The sequence below is a fragment of the Colius striatus genome, chromosome 3, assembly GCF_028858725.1.
Source record: "Colius striatus isolate bColStr4 chromosome 3, bColStr4.1.hap1, whole genome shotgun sequence".
Classification (NCBI taxonomy): domain Eukaryota; kingdom Metazoa; phylum Chordata; class Aves; order Coliiformes; family Coliidae; genus Colius; species Colius striatus.
In genome coordinates, this window is record NC_084761.1 from 38,622,946 (window position 1) to 38,637,330 (window position 14,385).

General features: G+C 44.3%; 1 protein-coding gene across 14 annotated transcripts in view; it reads left to right on the forward strand.

Annotated features, from left to right (window-relative positions):
- Nucleotides 1-8,278, forward strand: part of SEC31A (SEC31 homolog A, COPII coat complex component) — a 50,175-nt gene extending 41,897 nt beyond the window's left edge. For all 14 annotated transcript variants that reach the window (XM_061992140.1, XM_061992144.1, XM_061992143.1 and 11 more), the window contains 5 exons: nucleotides 71-126; nucleotides 2,243-2,515; nucleotides 2,918-3,037; nucleotides 5,810-5,881; nucleotides 7,679-8,278. In XM_061992140.1, coding sequence (XP_061848124.1) covers nucleotides 71-126; nucleotides 2,243-2,515; nucleotides 2,918-3,037; nucleotides 5,810-5,881; nucleotides 7,679-7,858 — 701 coding nt within the window. In that variant the 3' untranslated portion in view covers nucleotides 7,859-8,278. The remainder of the gene's footprint in view (nucleotides 1-70; nucleotides 127-2,242; nucleotides 2,516-2,917; nucleotides 3,038-5,809; nucleotides 5,882-7,678) is intronic.
- Nucleotides 8,279-14,385: the final 6,107 nt, after the last annotated feature.

The following is a 14,385-nucleotide window of genomic DNA, read 5'->3' on the forward strand; positions in this document are numbered from 1 at the left end:
AGCTGAAGTCAAGAAGACATCACTGCCCTCCTCCAAGGTCCTTACAGTTTCTGTTTTCTTTCTGTCCCAGGGCCTCAGAATGGCTGGAATGACCCTCCCACCCTCAACAGAGCTGCCAAGAAGAAGGTATTCTAGGAAATCCTATCTCAGCAACTTGGAAAGCAGTAACTTAAGCTGCGCCTGGGAAACTTGTTGGCGGGAGAAGGATAAAGAAGGGCTTGTAGCAAACAAAAACTGCACCTCCTGAGCAGAAATGACATTTTTGCCTTTCCAATTATGCATTGTCTCTCAAAATATTTAAACCTCTAAAGAGATGGTGGCTTTTGCTAAATGTTGTGGTTGTTAATAACAAAATTGATCCTGGTTTGAGAGAGGAAAATACCTCAGACTATTTTCATCTGCAATGAAGCAGATGAGTTTTGCAGGAGATATTAAGGCAAAAATATGAGGCTGTGCAAATTGTTACAGATAACTGACTTTACTGGAACTGAAAGCAACTTGTCCTGGATTAAGGGTCTGACCCTGAGAGATCTGCTGAGAGTAAGACAATTTTCATGATGGGAGATAAGGTAATTTTGTAAAACAGGTTTGATTGCAGCAAGACAATAACCAGAGACACTTGGCACGAAGCAGAGTGAGCCTTTTCATCCTCTGGTGCTGCTGTATTATGTATCTCCACAGCAGTGTCATCTGCTGCTCTCTGAGCCTGATGTGTTTGGGAAGTGAGAGTTGCAAAGTGTAGGGAGAAAAAGGAAGTTTGAGCAGAGAAAATAAGGTCTGTGTGAAGGTGAAAGTAGAAGTCTCCTTCACCCCTTGGGTTTTGGTCTCTGCAGTTCAAGATTAAGAAGCTTTTGGAGGCTGGATTGGGGATGCTTTGTGTGCTCCTGACTATGCCAGTGTTGGGAAGTTTGTCACACAGCAGCTGGCATGCTGCCTTTTGGGGCTTCAGGCTCTTAAGTAGAAGGAGGAAAAGCTGTCAGAAAAACTGCTGAACCTGAGAGCTTGAGAAGCCATATTCTGCAAACAGGGCTTTGGAGCTGCTACTGCTCTGTGTGTGTCACAGAGTTTCTGCCATAGGCAGGGCTTGAGGGTTAGCTCCCTTCTAAATGAGAAGTTGTGTTTGTTTGCATTCCCTGCTGGGTATTTAACAAACCTCTGTAGGAATGTTTCTCTGGCTGTTTTCCCTTGTGTCCACTGTTTGAGGGATGGCTTAGGATATTATAAAATGACTCACCTCATAGGCTATTGTAAAACAGAAAACTGTCTGGCATTTCAAGCCACAGGATAACTTGCAACTGTTTCCCACCTTAGAACTTATCCACCAGCCTAGTTCATTGCTTTTGTAACTGACTTTGCTGGATTGGAAGTATCTTTCTTCTTGTTCCAAACCACTAGCTTAATTCTGGCATAATTGATTAAGGGTAGTATTGACAGTTCTGTAATCTTTCCCTTTTCTGTGCACTCCCAAAGGAATGTGTGCGTTCCCATGGGGTCTCTGTCTTTTGTTTTCGTTCCTGTATCATAAGTAGCAGAGGCCAGTAGCTCACTTGGTTGTTTCTTTCCCAAATGTTTCTGAAACACCCCGGTGTAAAAGACTGACAGATGCTCAAGGATGAATCTGAAATGTGTTCATAACCTTAGTGCACACTTTTTTCCGAGAGGCTTGAGAGGCTTTCAGAAGCTTTATTGGTGCAGGTTGGTAGCTGTGACCTGTGTACTACATGGTCAAAATTGTACCCTTCGAACTGAGATGCAAAAATCTAAATACAGTGACCCAACAGTAAGGAACAGATACAGATATGCATTAGTTTTCATTAGTGCAACTCTTCTTCTTTTAGTGCTGGTCTGCCAAACCTCTGGTTTTGTGCCCTTAGCAGAGGGAGAATGGCTCTGATTTGAGGTGGCTCTACTCAGCTCTTGTGGCCAGGAGTAGGCTGGACAGGTTGCTCCTGCCTTGTGCAGTCAGGAGAACGGGCAGAGCACACAGGACTGGAAATGCTGGAGAATATTACTGCCCCAAGGCATTTCTTGCTGTGCAGCTGCATCCAGAGGAATGGGTTTGTTTAGCCAGAGTGCAGTTCTGTATTGCCTGTCCCTGTTTTTTCTGTATACTATGGGCTCAGTGATCTGCTTAGCAGAGCATTCAGTTGCGATGGATTGGGAAAGTCTGGAGAGGCTGGGTGTCTGTGCTCTGCCTTCAGCAGCCACCACAGCACAAAAGCACTGTTTGTTTTTTCCCTAGGTCCCTGATAACTTCCTGCCTCCTGTTCCCATCACCTCTCCCATCATGAACCCACTGGTGGATCCACAGTCTCAGATGCAGCAGCCTCCGGCTCCGGCAGCACCCACAGCTGCATCCAGCTTCCAGCCTCCCCAGCTGCCTGTGGGGCAGCCCATGTTTCAGGGTGGCTACCCACCTGCTCACCAGCCCCTGGGTCCCTGCCTTGGGCCGCCCACCTCTTCCAAACCCAGCATGGAAGGGGCCCCTGGGGCCCCAGTCGGCAGCGCCATTCAGGTAATGAGCCCTGGCACTACAGTCTTTGGGTTTGTACGTTAGCAGAACCTTGCCAACTGGGAGCCTGGTGGCCAGGCATTTGTTGTCCCACCAAAGCCTACTGCAGGGTGTTTAGTTGAAAGATGTGCAGCACCATGCTGGCATTTTGCTGTTGCAATCTCCACTTAGACACTACCTGTTTGCAGGCAGTACTCTAGCCAGTATGGACCAATAAGCTGCCTCATTCCAGTTTTACAGCTGTCCAGAGGGAGCAACAGCAGATGCTGAAAATGTCACCTCCACACACCCACAGGGAAGAAATAGGATTTGTTCCAAGCTGGCTAATAATTCTTCTTGATTTAGTTGAAAACAATGTATGGTCACAGTGACCTGGAAAAGCCTTACCTGCTCTCTGCTTCTCAGCACGTGCAGGCACTGCCAACAGAGAAGATTACCAAGAAGCCCATCCCTGAGGAGCACCTTATTCTGAAGACTACATTTGAAGCTCTTATCCAGAGGTGCCTGCTGTCTGCCTCTGATCCGGTAGGTCTCTGGTGTTCCCAGAGTACCCCTGTGTTGAGGTGAATGTGCTCGTACCTGCAGCACCACTAGCCACCGCAGCCTCTCCTGAGATAGCTCTTTCCTTCTAAAGGCTGCTTCAAGTAGACACAAGCAATGACTTCATAGGATGTGGCAGTTTGGTGTCAGAGCACAGCACAGTTCTTGGTCTTTGAATCTGGTTCTTACAGCCCTCAGCACAGGTAGAACATAGTGATGCTGTTTATGGGGAGAGAATTGACCCGTTGCAGCTCCTCATGCTGCTCTCTTCTAAGGAGGCTTGGCATTGGTTAGAGTTGAGGTTTTGATGTCGATTATTAACAAATCTAAAACTTTCAGAAAGAGCTGTCCTTCCTTCCATCACGTGATCACTCTGGAGGCATGCCCTGTGCATTTGCTTAAGTGCTTCTTAGTACAGAGCAGAAAGCAGCTGGAATTACAGCAGTTCTGAGCTGAGGCTCATGTAAATGAATACATGGCTCAGATTTTTATCTGTGATTTCTGATAACAAATTCATTTGAGAAGGAAACAACTGGTAGCAGAGAAGTGGAAGGTTATGAACTTGAACACAGCCACTGGAGCTGGATAGGAAAAACATTTCCTGTGGCAGTCAGTACTTTCTAAAGGAGCCATCTGTCTCAAAGCTGCTCATTTATTTTCAACAGTCAGTAAATGACATGCTACCCCAAATTCCAGATGCAAACTGTTCAGCTCATGCCTGCAGCAGCATGGATAACAAAAGACAGACTGACAGTGTGCAGAGGGCTTTGTGCACAAAATGTACTTGGTCAGCAACACAGACTCTCACTCCTGTTACAGTGACTGGCAACTGAGCTGTCCGAGGCCTCTGTGGTAGCATTCAGTGTCACTTGTCTTGCAGCCATTGGACAATTTCAGCTGGCTCTGTAGTTTAGACTTACCATTTCTATTTATGTACTCCTTTCTACTGTGAGTCTCAGCCCAGCAGTTTCAGGGTAGACCTGCCCACACACTCTTTTACAGAAGCTTTTTGAGGCCATAGACCTTTCTTTTGGACAGACCGCATAAGGCTCAGTAACACTCAGTTGCTTCAAAATCCTTTCTTTAAAGGTTAGGCTGCAGAGTGCAGGAATAGAAGCTGTATACTGCACAGACCTTTTAACCTTTTCTTCCTCATAGTGCCCCCTCTCCCAGGCACACAAAGAAGGCAAAAACATTCAGTTCCCATCTGTACCCAGAAATTGCTTTCCTGGTCTGCCAGTGTGTTTTGCTTGTTTTATATTTGTCTGATTTCCTTAGGCAGAGTAAGCATTAGGCAGAGTAAGAGTGAGCTGAGACACACTCCCTTGCCTGTGTACATCAGTTATAGTCAGAATGAACACAGACACTACTGTTGTTACATTTGGGAGGGGAAAATGGGAACAGGAGGCAAAGAGTGAGCAGAACAACCAGGTGGCAATTCTTCCATCTAATTTCATTTGGCTGGAGAGATGTCTTGCTGTTCAATAAGCACAATTTATTCCTCCCTGCCCTAGTTGGCCATCTGTAAAATGAAAGCAGCATGTGTACATTTCCACAGGTTTTGAAACTAATGTTCTGAGGCCATGTATCTGAGAGAGTTAACCAGTCCAAAATAATGAGCCACTTTCTTATCTGCTCCTTCTGGGGAACTTTTTCCTTGCTTGTCTCAGTTCCTGGGCAGCTACTGCTGCGGTGTTTTTCACTCATGGATCTCATGGCTTGAGATCCATGTGCTGCATTCTTTATGCCTTTTGTCATCCAAAAGGCTTTCCCTAGGCACAACAGGTAGCCACTAGTCTGTCTTTACCCCTGAGCTAGAGCATTCTCATACACTTTGTTGTTTTCTCTCTGGGTAATTATTTAATCCAGGGAAACGTTTCCAGTTGACAGGGGAAATGGCACTATCCCAAGTGGAGATGGATTGACATGCATACTGAATTAGGAGGAAGTTGTTGTTGAGTACCTTCTTTTTTCATGCTTCTATAACTGTAACCTTGATCGTTTATTAGTGTTTATTATTATGGACTATAATCTTCAGTTTCTGTAGCTGTTTGCTTTAAAAAAAAAAGTGGATAAAAATGCTGCTGTGGCACTCCAGGTGGAATATAGTTGGGATTATTTTAAGAGACTTTGGTGGCAAAATAATTCTGGACACATCAATGGGTAGTTTACCCTATATGAAATCATGAATAAAAGGATCTGCAAGGACAGTTTGGGTTATGCTATCAGTTTTTCTGTTGACAGTAAAAACTTGCAAACAAACCCTTCACTTTACTAGTCACATAATGAAAAATGTAATTATGATGTGCCATAAACGATGACTGAGTTGTACATACTTATACTTCAATGACTGGATGTGCTTTTAAGCTCTCATTGGTATTGCTGGATGCTGAATTCTAGTAATAACTATATCCAGCTTTGCCAGTAAAACATAGAAGGAAAAAGAATACCTGCTGCAACTCAGAATTCTGTATACCAGTGGGTTTTGCAAGTCACCAGTAGCTTCTGAGATGTACCTCTCCAGTTTACTCTTCCATGTAGCTAACTAGAGCAGTTACATATGGAGAACTACAGTCACATCATATGGTCTTTCCTAGCAAAATCAGGAGAGAAAAGTACAGAGCAAAGAACTCAAATGATGTATTAGGAAAATGTTGCTGAGAAAAGAATATCATGTGCTGCCTGGACCTCTTTGCAATCATATCAGATCAATGTGGTGTTCTTAAAATTGCTGTGTTGTATTTATTTCTCTTGCAGCAAACCAAAAGGAAACTAGATGATGCAAATAAGCGCTTGGAGTTTCTGTATGACAAACTTAGAGAACAAACAGTAAGTTCTCTTTTACTTCCTGATCCCTGCCCTGCCCCCCTCCCTCCCATATTGCAAGTGTGGCCAACAACTTAGTTGGTGATGTGGATCTCTGCAATATCTAGGAAGTGCTGCTTCTTTCTTTGGAAGCATGATTCAGACCCTTTTATTGTAGTTTTCTGTGCATTTCCTAGAAACAGCTAGGCAGAGTGCTGGAGCCTTCAGTGCCTGTGCAGATCTTAACAAGTGTTTTGAGGTCATGTATGAGTTTTCTGGGGCTGTGTAGAGACTATATGGAGCCAAAGAGCAGAACTCCTTGTAGTAGGCACTAAGGTGAATGCATTGGGAAGGGTCCCTGTCTCCAGCTCCAGCTACTGGCAGAATGAGCCAACACAGCAAGATCCTCCTTCTCTACTCCCAGCAAGAAGGTCAGACACACAGTTTAGGGTCAAAAAGGAAAACTCCAGAAGATTTAGATGTTGAAGGCTCACTGACTTCACTGAAAGGCAGATGTGCAAGTACTTCTGAAGATCTAGTAATTTTTTCAAAGCCTTGCCTGTGGCAAAATAAAGGACTGGGCTTAAATCTCTTAGTACCTGGTTTAGGCCTATCCAGGAACAAAGGAGCACAATCAGCCTTGGGAAAGCCGTAAGGACAGGGAGAGCTCAATTGCTGTTTGGTCGCAGACAAAACATACAATACTACCCAACTGGATAAAGCAATTCAGCAACAACCAAAAACATAAAACCCAAAAACATAACAAAAAACCCAACTGAATGCAATACAGAGTATGGCAAATTATGAAAAGTGCAAGCAGCCCTTTAAAATCCCCTTCCCCTACCACCCCTCCCCTCTCCCTCCCCCACACAGGCAGCTCTGGAGGGCAGGGAGTGGGGGTTTCAGTCAGTTCTTTCCTGATAGCTCCTACTGCTTAGCAGGTGGGCTCCTCACTGGTCCTCCCTGCTGCAGCACAGGGTGCCTCCCAGGCTGGGCATCCCTGCATGGGCTGCTTTGATGTATGTTCACCTCGAGGGCTGCAGCTCCTCTCTGCCTCCTCTGGGTTGGTATCCAAAACACTCCTAAGGGTCCTCTTGGAGCTGCTGGCAATTATTAGCCCTGCCATTGTCCTCCATGAGTTGCAGGGGCACAGCCTGTATTCTTGTCTTGAGCTACAGGGGATTTCTTCCATCTGGCATTGCTCCTCCTTCTCTGACTGCAGGGTCCGTGTGGCCATCTCCATCTTGCCTTTCCTTTCCACCTCCTCATGCACCACAAATTTCCTTTTTTAAATAGTGGTGGCAGAGGTGGCAGATTGGCCTGGGCCAGAGGTGGGTGCAAACCCAGAGCCTGGGGGAAGTTTTGGGAAGTATTTAATGGGGTAGCACTGCAACTCCCTCCTCCTGTTACCAAGCACAAGTGGCTCCACACAAACCCATCACATCCTATCATTGTCAGGCCATCTTTACTCAATAATTAACTTTACCCAAAAGCTTGAAAGCTCAGTAGGTTTTTCATATGCCAGTCTGTCATGGCAGGTCTCCTGTCTCAGAGAGTTGCATCCAGGGGCTGGCAGTGAAGGCTTGCAGGGCTTGGCAGTACTGCAGAGGAGGTACACTCTGGTTGAATTCTGCTCTTGGACTTCTTGGGGACTGTTCCAAGTGTGGTGCACCTCTGAAGATGACTGTCTTTAAAAGAAAGGAACTAATTGCCGCACCTTCCTCAGGGCTAAACATTATGCTTGAGATTTCTGTTTTTCTAACACTAGCATATGAACTGGTTTTACTTTCTGCTGACCTGCCTTACCTGGCATTCTTGCAGCTCTCTCCTACCATCGTTAGTGGTTTGCACAACATTGTGAAGAGCATCGAAACCCGCAACTACCATGAAGGACTGAACATCCACACACACATAGTCAGCACCAGCAACTTCAGTGAGACTTCTGCTTTCATGCCGGTTCTGAAAGTTGTCCTCACGCAGGCCAATAAGCTGGGTGTCTGAAGGAACTCTGCATTTGAGAAGCCTTGACAGCTGCTTTTCCAAAGAAGTGCATTGCTACAGCAAACATGCAGGAAAATGGACCAAATGCTAGTCCTTAGGGCACGTTGTGGTACAGTGCTAACAAATGGCAGTACACTCTCCCTGCAAAACCTCTCATTCTAGGAGGGCCGTGGAGCCCTGGTGCTTCTTATTTTAATCCTTTTCCCATCCCTAATGATTCTTGTCCAATATTCTTGAGCAGTATATTTAATGGATGGTGTCCCACATTGTCAATTTTTAGATGCATGTTATACTGCTAAACAGTGACTTTTAATAACATACATGTGTTAAAACAAGACAGGTTGTGTATCAGACCCTAAAACAGATTTTTCCCTTCTGTCCTACTCTTCCTTATCCACCAGATTAAAGAGTCTGATTGTATTTTAAGTGTATTTGGTCTTTCATTTCATGAAACTGCTTGCAGTTCTATTACTACAATTTACATGTTAAATAGCTTAATTTTGCACTCAGGCAAATCAGCAAAATAAAGGCTAATGTCATATTTTCAATAAATGTTAATTTATTAAAACATGTCTTTATGGAGTTCAACTTAGCTATCTATTTTTAACTTGGAGTACAGTGGGGTCACTTTCTGTTGCATCCTAGGCATGAGCATATTTTTTTTTTTTCCTCCATGCTCATCAATCACTAAAAGCTCTGTTCAACATTTTTACTGAGATATTTACAGTTCAAGGAAAGATTTAACAAAGATTCTGAAGCCATTTGCATGTATTTTTAAATGGTAAGACTGGAAATAATGCAGAGTGATACAAACCACCAGAGAGATGCTACTATTTTTTGTGTAAACAAGGTGCAAATTCTTTCTTGCAGTCTCCTGAACCTGTTGCTTGCTGTACTGTTACTCTTGTGAGGGCATGCTGTGTTGTGATACTGCAAGCATGGTTCTGCTGGCTGTAAGCAAGCTGGATCGGGTGAGTTTGACAGCATGCAGTTCTTTCCTGTGGCACGGTTGGTGTTGGCTTGAAGTTGAAAAATTTTTAAACCGTGTGCCATGAATACCAAGTATTGCCTAGGAAGAACAGCGGCTGCAAGAACAGTCTAGATCGTTTTTTAAAAAAGGAAAAAGAAAAAAAAAAAAACAGTTTTGCCTGAAAACTACATAAAATATCAGCACCTGTGGAATGTAGATTTGGTGATCCATACTGCAAGAAATATTCTACATAACAATGCAAATCATTACTGACTCCTGTGACTTAAACTGATTATGTTACAGATTTGTCAGGCAAAACAAGTTCTATTCCTCTGACAAAAGTAAGCTTAACTTTATTTCCTTTCCAGTGTTGTCTGACCTGATAAGCTTTTACAATTGCTGAACATAAAGCATCATTTTGCAGTTGCTTTGTTTCAGAAGTTTAAAAAACAATTTTATTCCTTTTAGATTATAGGTTTTTAAGCAGTGTTATAAGTAGGTAGTATTTTGCTTGTCATCCTTTATTCATCCATGCTCCTAATAAAAACTGCTGCCAGAAACTAGTAATAAGTAAATGGCATCTGCCTCAGTGACAAAAACCTGGTCACCAGCCTCCACTCCTGATTGCTGGGTCCACATTACCTAATAATACTTGGCAGCACTTCCCCATGCAGAAGTGCCATGTAAATGGCATGAGAATGGTAACAGCTCCATGTGCTCCACCTTTCCTGCCCCAGGACTGCTTTCTGCAAGCTGGGAATTAAATCCTTTGGAGCCCTGATAAAGGGAAGAGAGACAAGGGGTTGCACAGGGGCAGAAGCAGTGTCACCTGCAGCAACAGCAGCATTTGGACAGCTTAGTGCCCCAGAACTGGGAGAAGGACTGCTGCACTCAACTTCAGTACTGATGCTTCCCTCAGAGCAACCTGGGCACAGTCTGGCCAGAGAAACACAAGCTGCTGTGTCTTGATTTAAGGCAGGAAATAATAGATTTTAACAGAATGACCACATTCAAAGGTGTCAGAAATAAAACTTTAGCGAGGTGAAAAGCAGGTGTGCTGAGCTGGCCTGATGTTTCTCTGGTTCTGTGAGACGCTGTTGAGGAAGGAAAGGAACCAAAAATCTTCAGGACCAAACCAGCAAATGGGAGGTGTTGCAAGAAGGTGTTGCAGGTGCATTCAGAAGCTGGTCCTGCATATGCTCCGAGTGTTTGGGAGTACTCCTGGACAAAAGAGACGTGCAGATGGGCTGCAGTTTCTGAAGCTGTCTGTGTCGGTAACAACTGTGGAGTCTGATGGCAGTAGCAGAAGGGGGATGCGCTCCAGTAGGCATAGTGTGCAAAGTGGTGGGCAAAAGCATTGCTATAAATTGGAAGCCCACAAATTGAGAATAAAAAGAAGCAGCCAGACCTGAGAGGATGAGCTGGGAAGAGCTCCTCAGTATGAACATTTAGTGACATTGCACAAGCTTTTGTGAGGCTTCCAACTGTGTAAACAAGGATGTCAAGTGAGAAGAGACTCAGTGAGGCAAGCAGATGTTGGGAACTGAAGAATTTGTTTAATGGGAGGAGACTAAGTAATAAACTTAGCTTGTTCACATAATGAGCATGAGTGAATCAGGTTGATTGGAACTAAAGAGCAATGTTAGCATGAAAAAGAATGTAGTATGAGCTGGCTATAAGTAAGCTTGGCCTCTCCTCTCCTCTCCTCTCCTCTCCTCTCCTCTCCTCTCCTCTCCTCTCCTCTCCTCTCCTCTCCTCTCCTCTCCTCTCCTCCCCTCTCCTCTCCTCTCCTCCCCTCTCCCCTCTCCCCTCCCCATCTGTGATCCCTCTTGCCTTTTTATTCATAAGGGTTCTGTGTTAAGCATCTGTTGTAAAGACAGGGCTGCATGTATAAAAGAGCTAGGCATGGCTCAAAGCTAAATGGGAAAACAGGCTTATGTCTGCCACCAACTGATTCTGCCTCCCCTCCAGGGTGCCTGGGGCTGAGCTGAGTCACTCAGCCTTGAACATGAGCCAAGGCCCCTGTCAAGTATAACGAGGAGTGTAATAAATAATGTACTGATACCAGGAACAGTTTGAACATATCCAATCTTAAATGGGGAAGCTCAGGGTAATGTCCCAATCTTGACTCGCTGAGTTGGTCATTCTCATGTTTTCTTTGAGAGTGCTGCAGGTAAGACACATCCCTGAATGGCCAGGCAGGATGCATGGATACATTTAGTGAAACCCTCACTCAAAAGAGCCTAAAGGGATTGAAATTCCTTCTATAGAAGAGAGTAATTAAGAGAGGATTTGTTAAGAAGCACCCTAAAAAGGCAACTCCAGCTGACCTCACTGGTAAGTGCATGCTTGCCTGGATACTTCTTGCTCAACTTCTTTGCCAGGTACACAAGAAGCACTTCAATACATAAACTTAGAGCACATATTTCTTGTCCCTCTGATGCTTTAGGCTTTGCTTCTTTCTTTACCACTTTAAGCCTTCATTTGAACAATGCTTTGAGGTAATTTATTTTTTCATGGCACGATAAGAAATAGAGAGAACTCTCGCCAACACTTTAAATAGTTCTGAGGTGAAGTGTGATGGTACCGTTGTCCTATAAGCTGGGTCAATATTAAGTGTGCAATAAGGCAGTCTTACACACAGAGCAGAGCTATCTCTTGACCTCATGTTTGCACAAAGCTAGGTGCTAGATTGTAGTTCTACAGGCAGGCAGGCTGGCTTTTTGGTCTTGAATTGAGTCAGTAATCATAACCAACCTCTGCTGCCATTACCTTTCCCCCAGTAACCAGAGATTTTTGCCAACCTCATGCTAATTAGGCACCATCCAGACTTTGGGCCTTCTGAAGTGGGAGGTTCCCTCCTTATCAGTCTCTGGCTCCTCTTCAAGGGAGTAATAGAACCTGGCAGTGTACTTAGGTTCACATAATAAAGCTGTTGATTTATGGTCATCCCAATCTAAACAGTTTTACTAGAGCCCAGCATTAACTCCTCCATCTGTCTGCCACAGCATGTCTCCCAAGATACTCAACTACTTGTCCTTGCTTAAAGGAAAATTCCATGCTATTAAGTACATCAGTAGCATGCAGCAGCAGCATACAATGATATTCCATGGTGCTCTCATGAATCATTTGCTACCTTTAATTGTCACTGCCCTCATTCTTACAGGTGAGGAATTATAGAAGTTTAAAATATATCAGATACAATCTTGGGTTTACTTACTCTCTGTTGATTCATTTGCCTCAGGAGGTATAGTTAGTAACTAATAAGCACAGCAGACTAATGTGCTTTGCACCAACATCATTCTTGAAGCCACTCTCCCCTGGGTCCAGCCCCGTGTCCCTCGCAGTTGCCCATCAGAAGCCAAGGCCACTCCTGTACCGGGAGCCTTTTAGGACTCCTGTGAGTTGGTGTCTGCCTGCCTCCCCCTGCCATGCCGTGTTCCAGCTCTGGCAAGAGTATCTCTCTGAACTCCTTGGAGCATCTTTCTGAAGGTTGAAAGGGGTAATGCTCTACGGACAAATAACTAAGGAAGGACAAGTAAATTCTGGAGCTATGCAATGTTAGAGGTCAGGTTTTGCTATGTTTCTCAAACCTTTGTGATAATAAAAAACTGTAAAACTCTTTGTCTAAGACATTACAAAGCCTTTTGAGCTGTTTGCAGCCTTAGGTTGAGAGCACTGTCCCAGCATAACTCAGCTATCTAAGGCAAAGAGCCTCTAGGTTTCTTCTTATTTGGCAGGAAGGGTTTTTGGTAGGATACGTATCACCCTGACAGTCACTGCTGCTTGCGCCTGCGCTGCCAGGCAGAGCACAGCACAAAAGGCTGGGGCTGGTTGCAGCTATAAGTGCATTCCCCTGTGCTACCCTCTTCAAAGTGATAAAAGCATATTTTCTAACTTCAGTATCAGCGTTGAATCCCTTCAAGTGCACAATATTTTCAATTGGAACAGGAAGCCTTACAAGATATATGTCTTTGCTCTTGTGTTGGTTATTCTTGTGTTGGTTATCTGACACACAGTTGTGTTAGCAGAGTAACCTGCAACCTCCTTCCTCCCAGCCAGACAGAAGTGTCTTTGCAGTACAAGACTGAATAGAGCATTCAATTTAGCATTGTATGATTGCTTGCACCTGACTAACAAATTGTAACATATGTAACTAACAGTAGTATAAAGTTAAGTAAATGTAAGGTAAGCATAACCATAGTCTAGTGAGAGAGAAAACTAACTGAAGTCTGAACAGATGGGGTGATGTTTTAAGCACAATAAGGATGGTGTTTTTACACAATGAGGTTGGTGTCTAAGTTGTTACAAAAATGAAACTTTGAGGCCTTATGCATAGCACGTGATCCTTAGTATTAACTACTTGCCATGAATTGTAGCACGTATACAGCATTTGGAAAAGGTATAGAAGTGATGATTATGTGACAATAAAATGGAGCTGATGCACATCATATTGGTGTCTGGTCACTCCTGTCTCACACAACAAAGAAGAACCCCTGCACAATGAAAAAGAAACCCTGCAGTCCCCGTCAGCAGTAGCAACTTGCCAGTGAGATATTCAGAGATTCACGTCACAGGCAGCATTTCTCACCTCAGTGCAGATGATGAATGAGCCCTCTCTCACTGGTGAGGCTGTGTGATGTGCAGGATGCGCTGAAGCAACAGTCTAAGTCTGTGTCTATCTGTTAAGGAACCTGGCACAGTGTTTCAGACAGCCTCAGAAGGGCACAGTCTGTCCCAGGGGTAATAACACACTTGCATGCTGCCTGCAAGTGGATTTGAGACGGTTGTCCAGTCCTCTCACCCATCAGTGAGATCTGAACACAAGTTGTGAGACTTGTTTGACAAGATAGCTCATAAGATAGCACAAGGGCTATGTACAGCTCACCCAAACCTCATCTAAATGTCAGATGCCTCTTTCACCTGCACAGAAAAGACACTATTGCAGCAATTGAGCCCAAACTCAGCAAGCAGATGGACATGTAAAACAGCAGAAAGTGGGATTGCCAGCAAAGCCACGGGGAGAGGAAGGCTGTAACCTTCTTGAAACACTGCCTTGAGTTCTCATTTCCAGTGTCTGCAGTCACTACACCATCACCATTAAGTACAGCAGTTTCCAGATCTCTAAACTACACTCAGGGTTGGGTTTTGTTTCACACTTGCATATCCTTTGCTTTTAAAAATATGAACTCTGGAGTGTTTACTGAGAAACATTGCCTTTTGAATTTGTTGCTATTTTGTTTGCAGCTCCTCATGTTTCTTCTCTATGTGATTCTGGCTCGCTGAATGTTTTCCACTATAATTTTTAACTGAGGCAAACAAGACTCAATTTTGCAAAGTCTTTTCTTTGCATCTCTGGACACTAGCAAAATCTTAGCTTGGCAGTCCAGATCACTGTCTATAGCATGTAGCCCTGACATCATGATCCACATGGCTGGGTAGCTCTTTAAAAGACAGGAGATGTTTTCACAGCATCCCATCCCAAAACGTGCTGCCGCTCACAGCCACTGCAGTGATCTTTGGACAAAGGCTGATGTTGTCACTGAAGTGCTGCTGC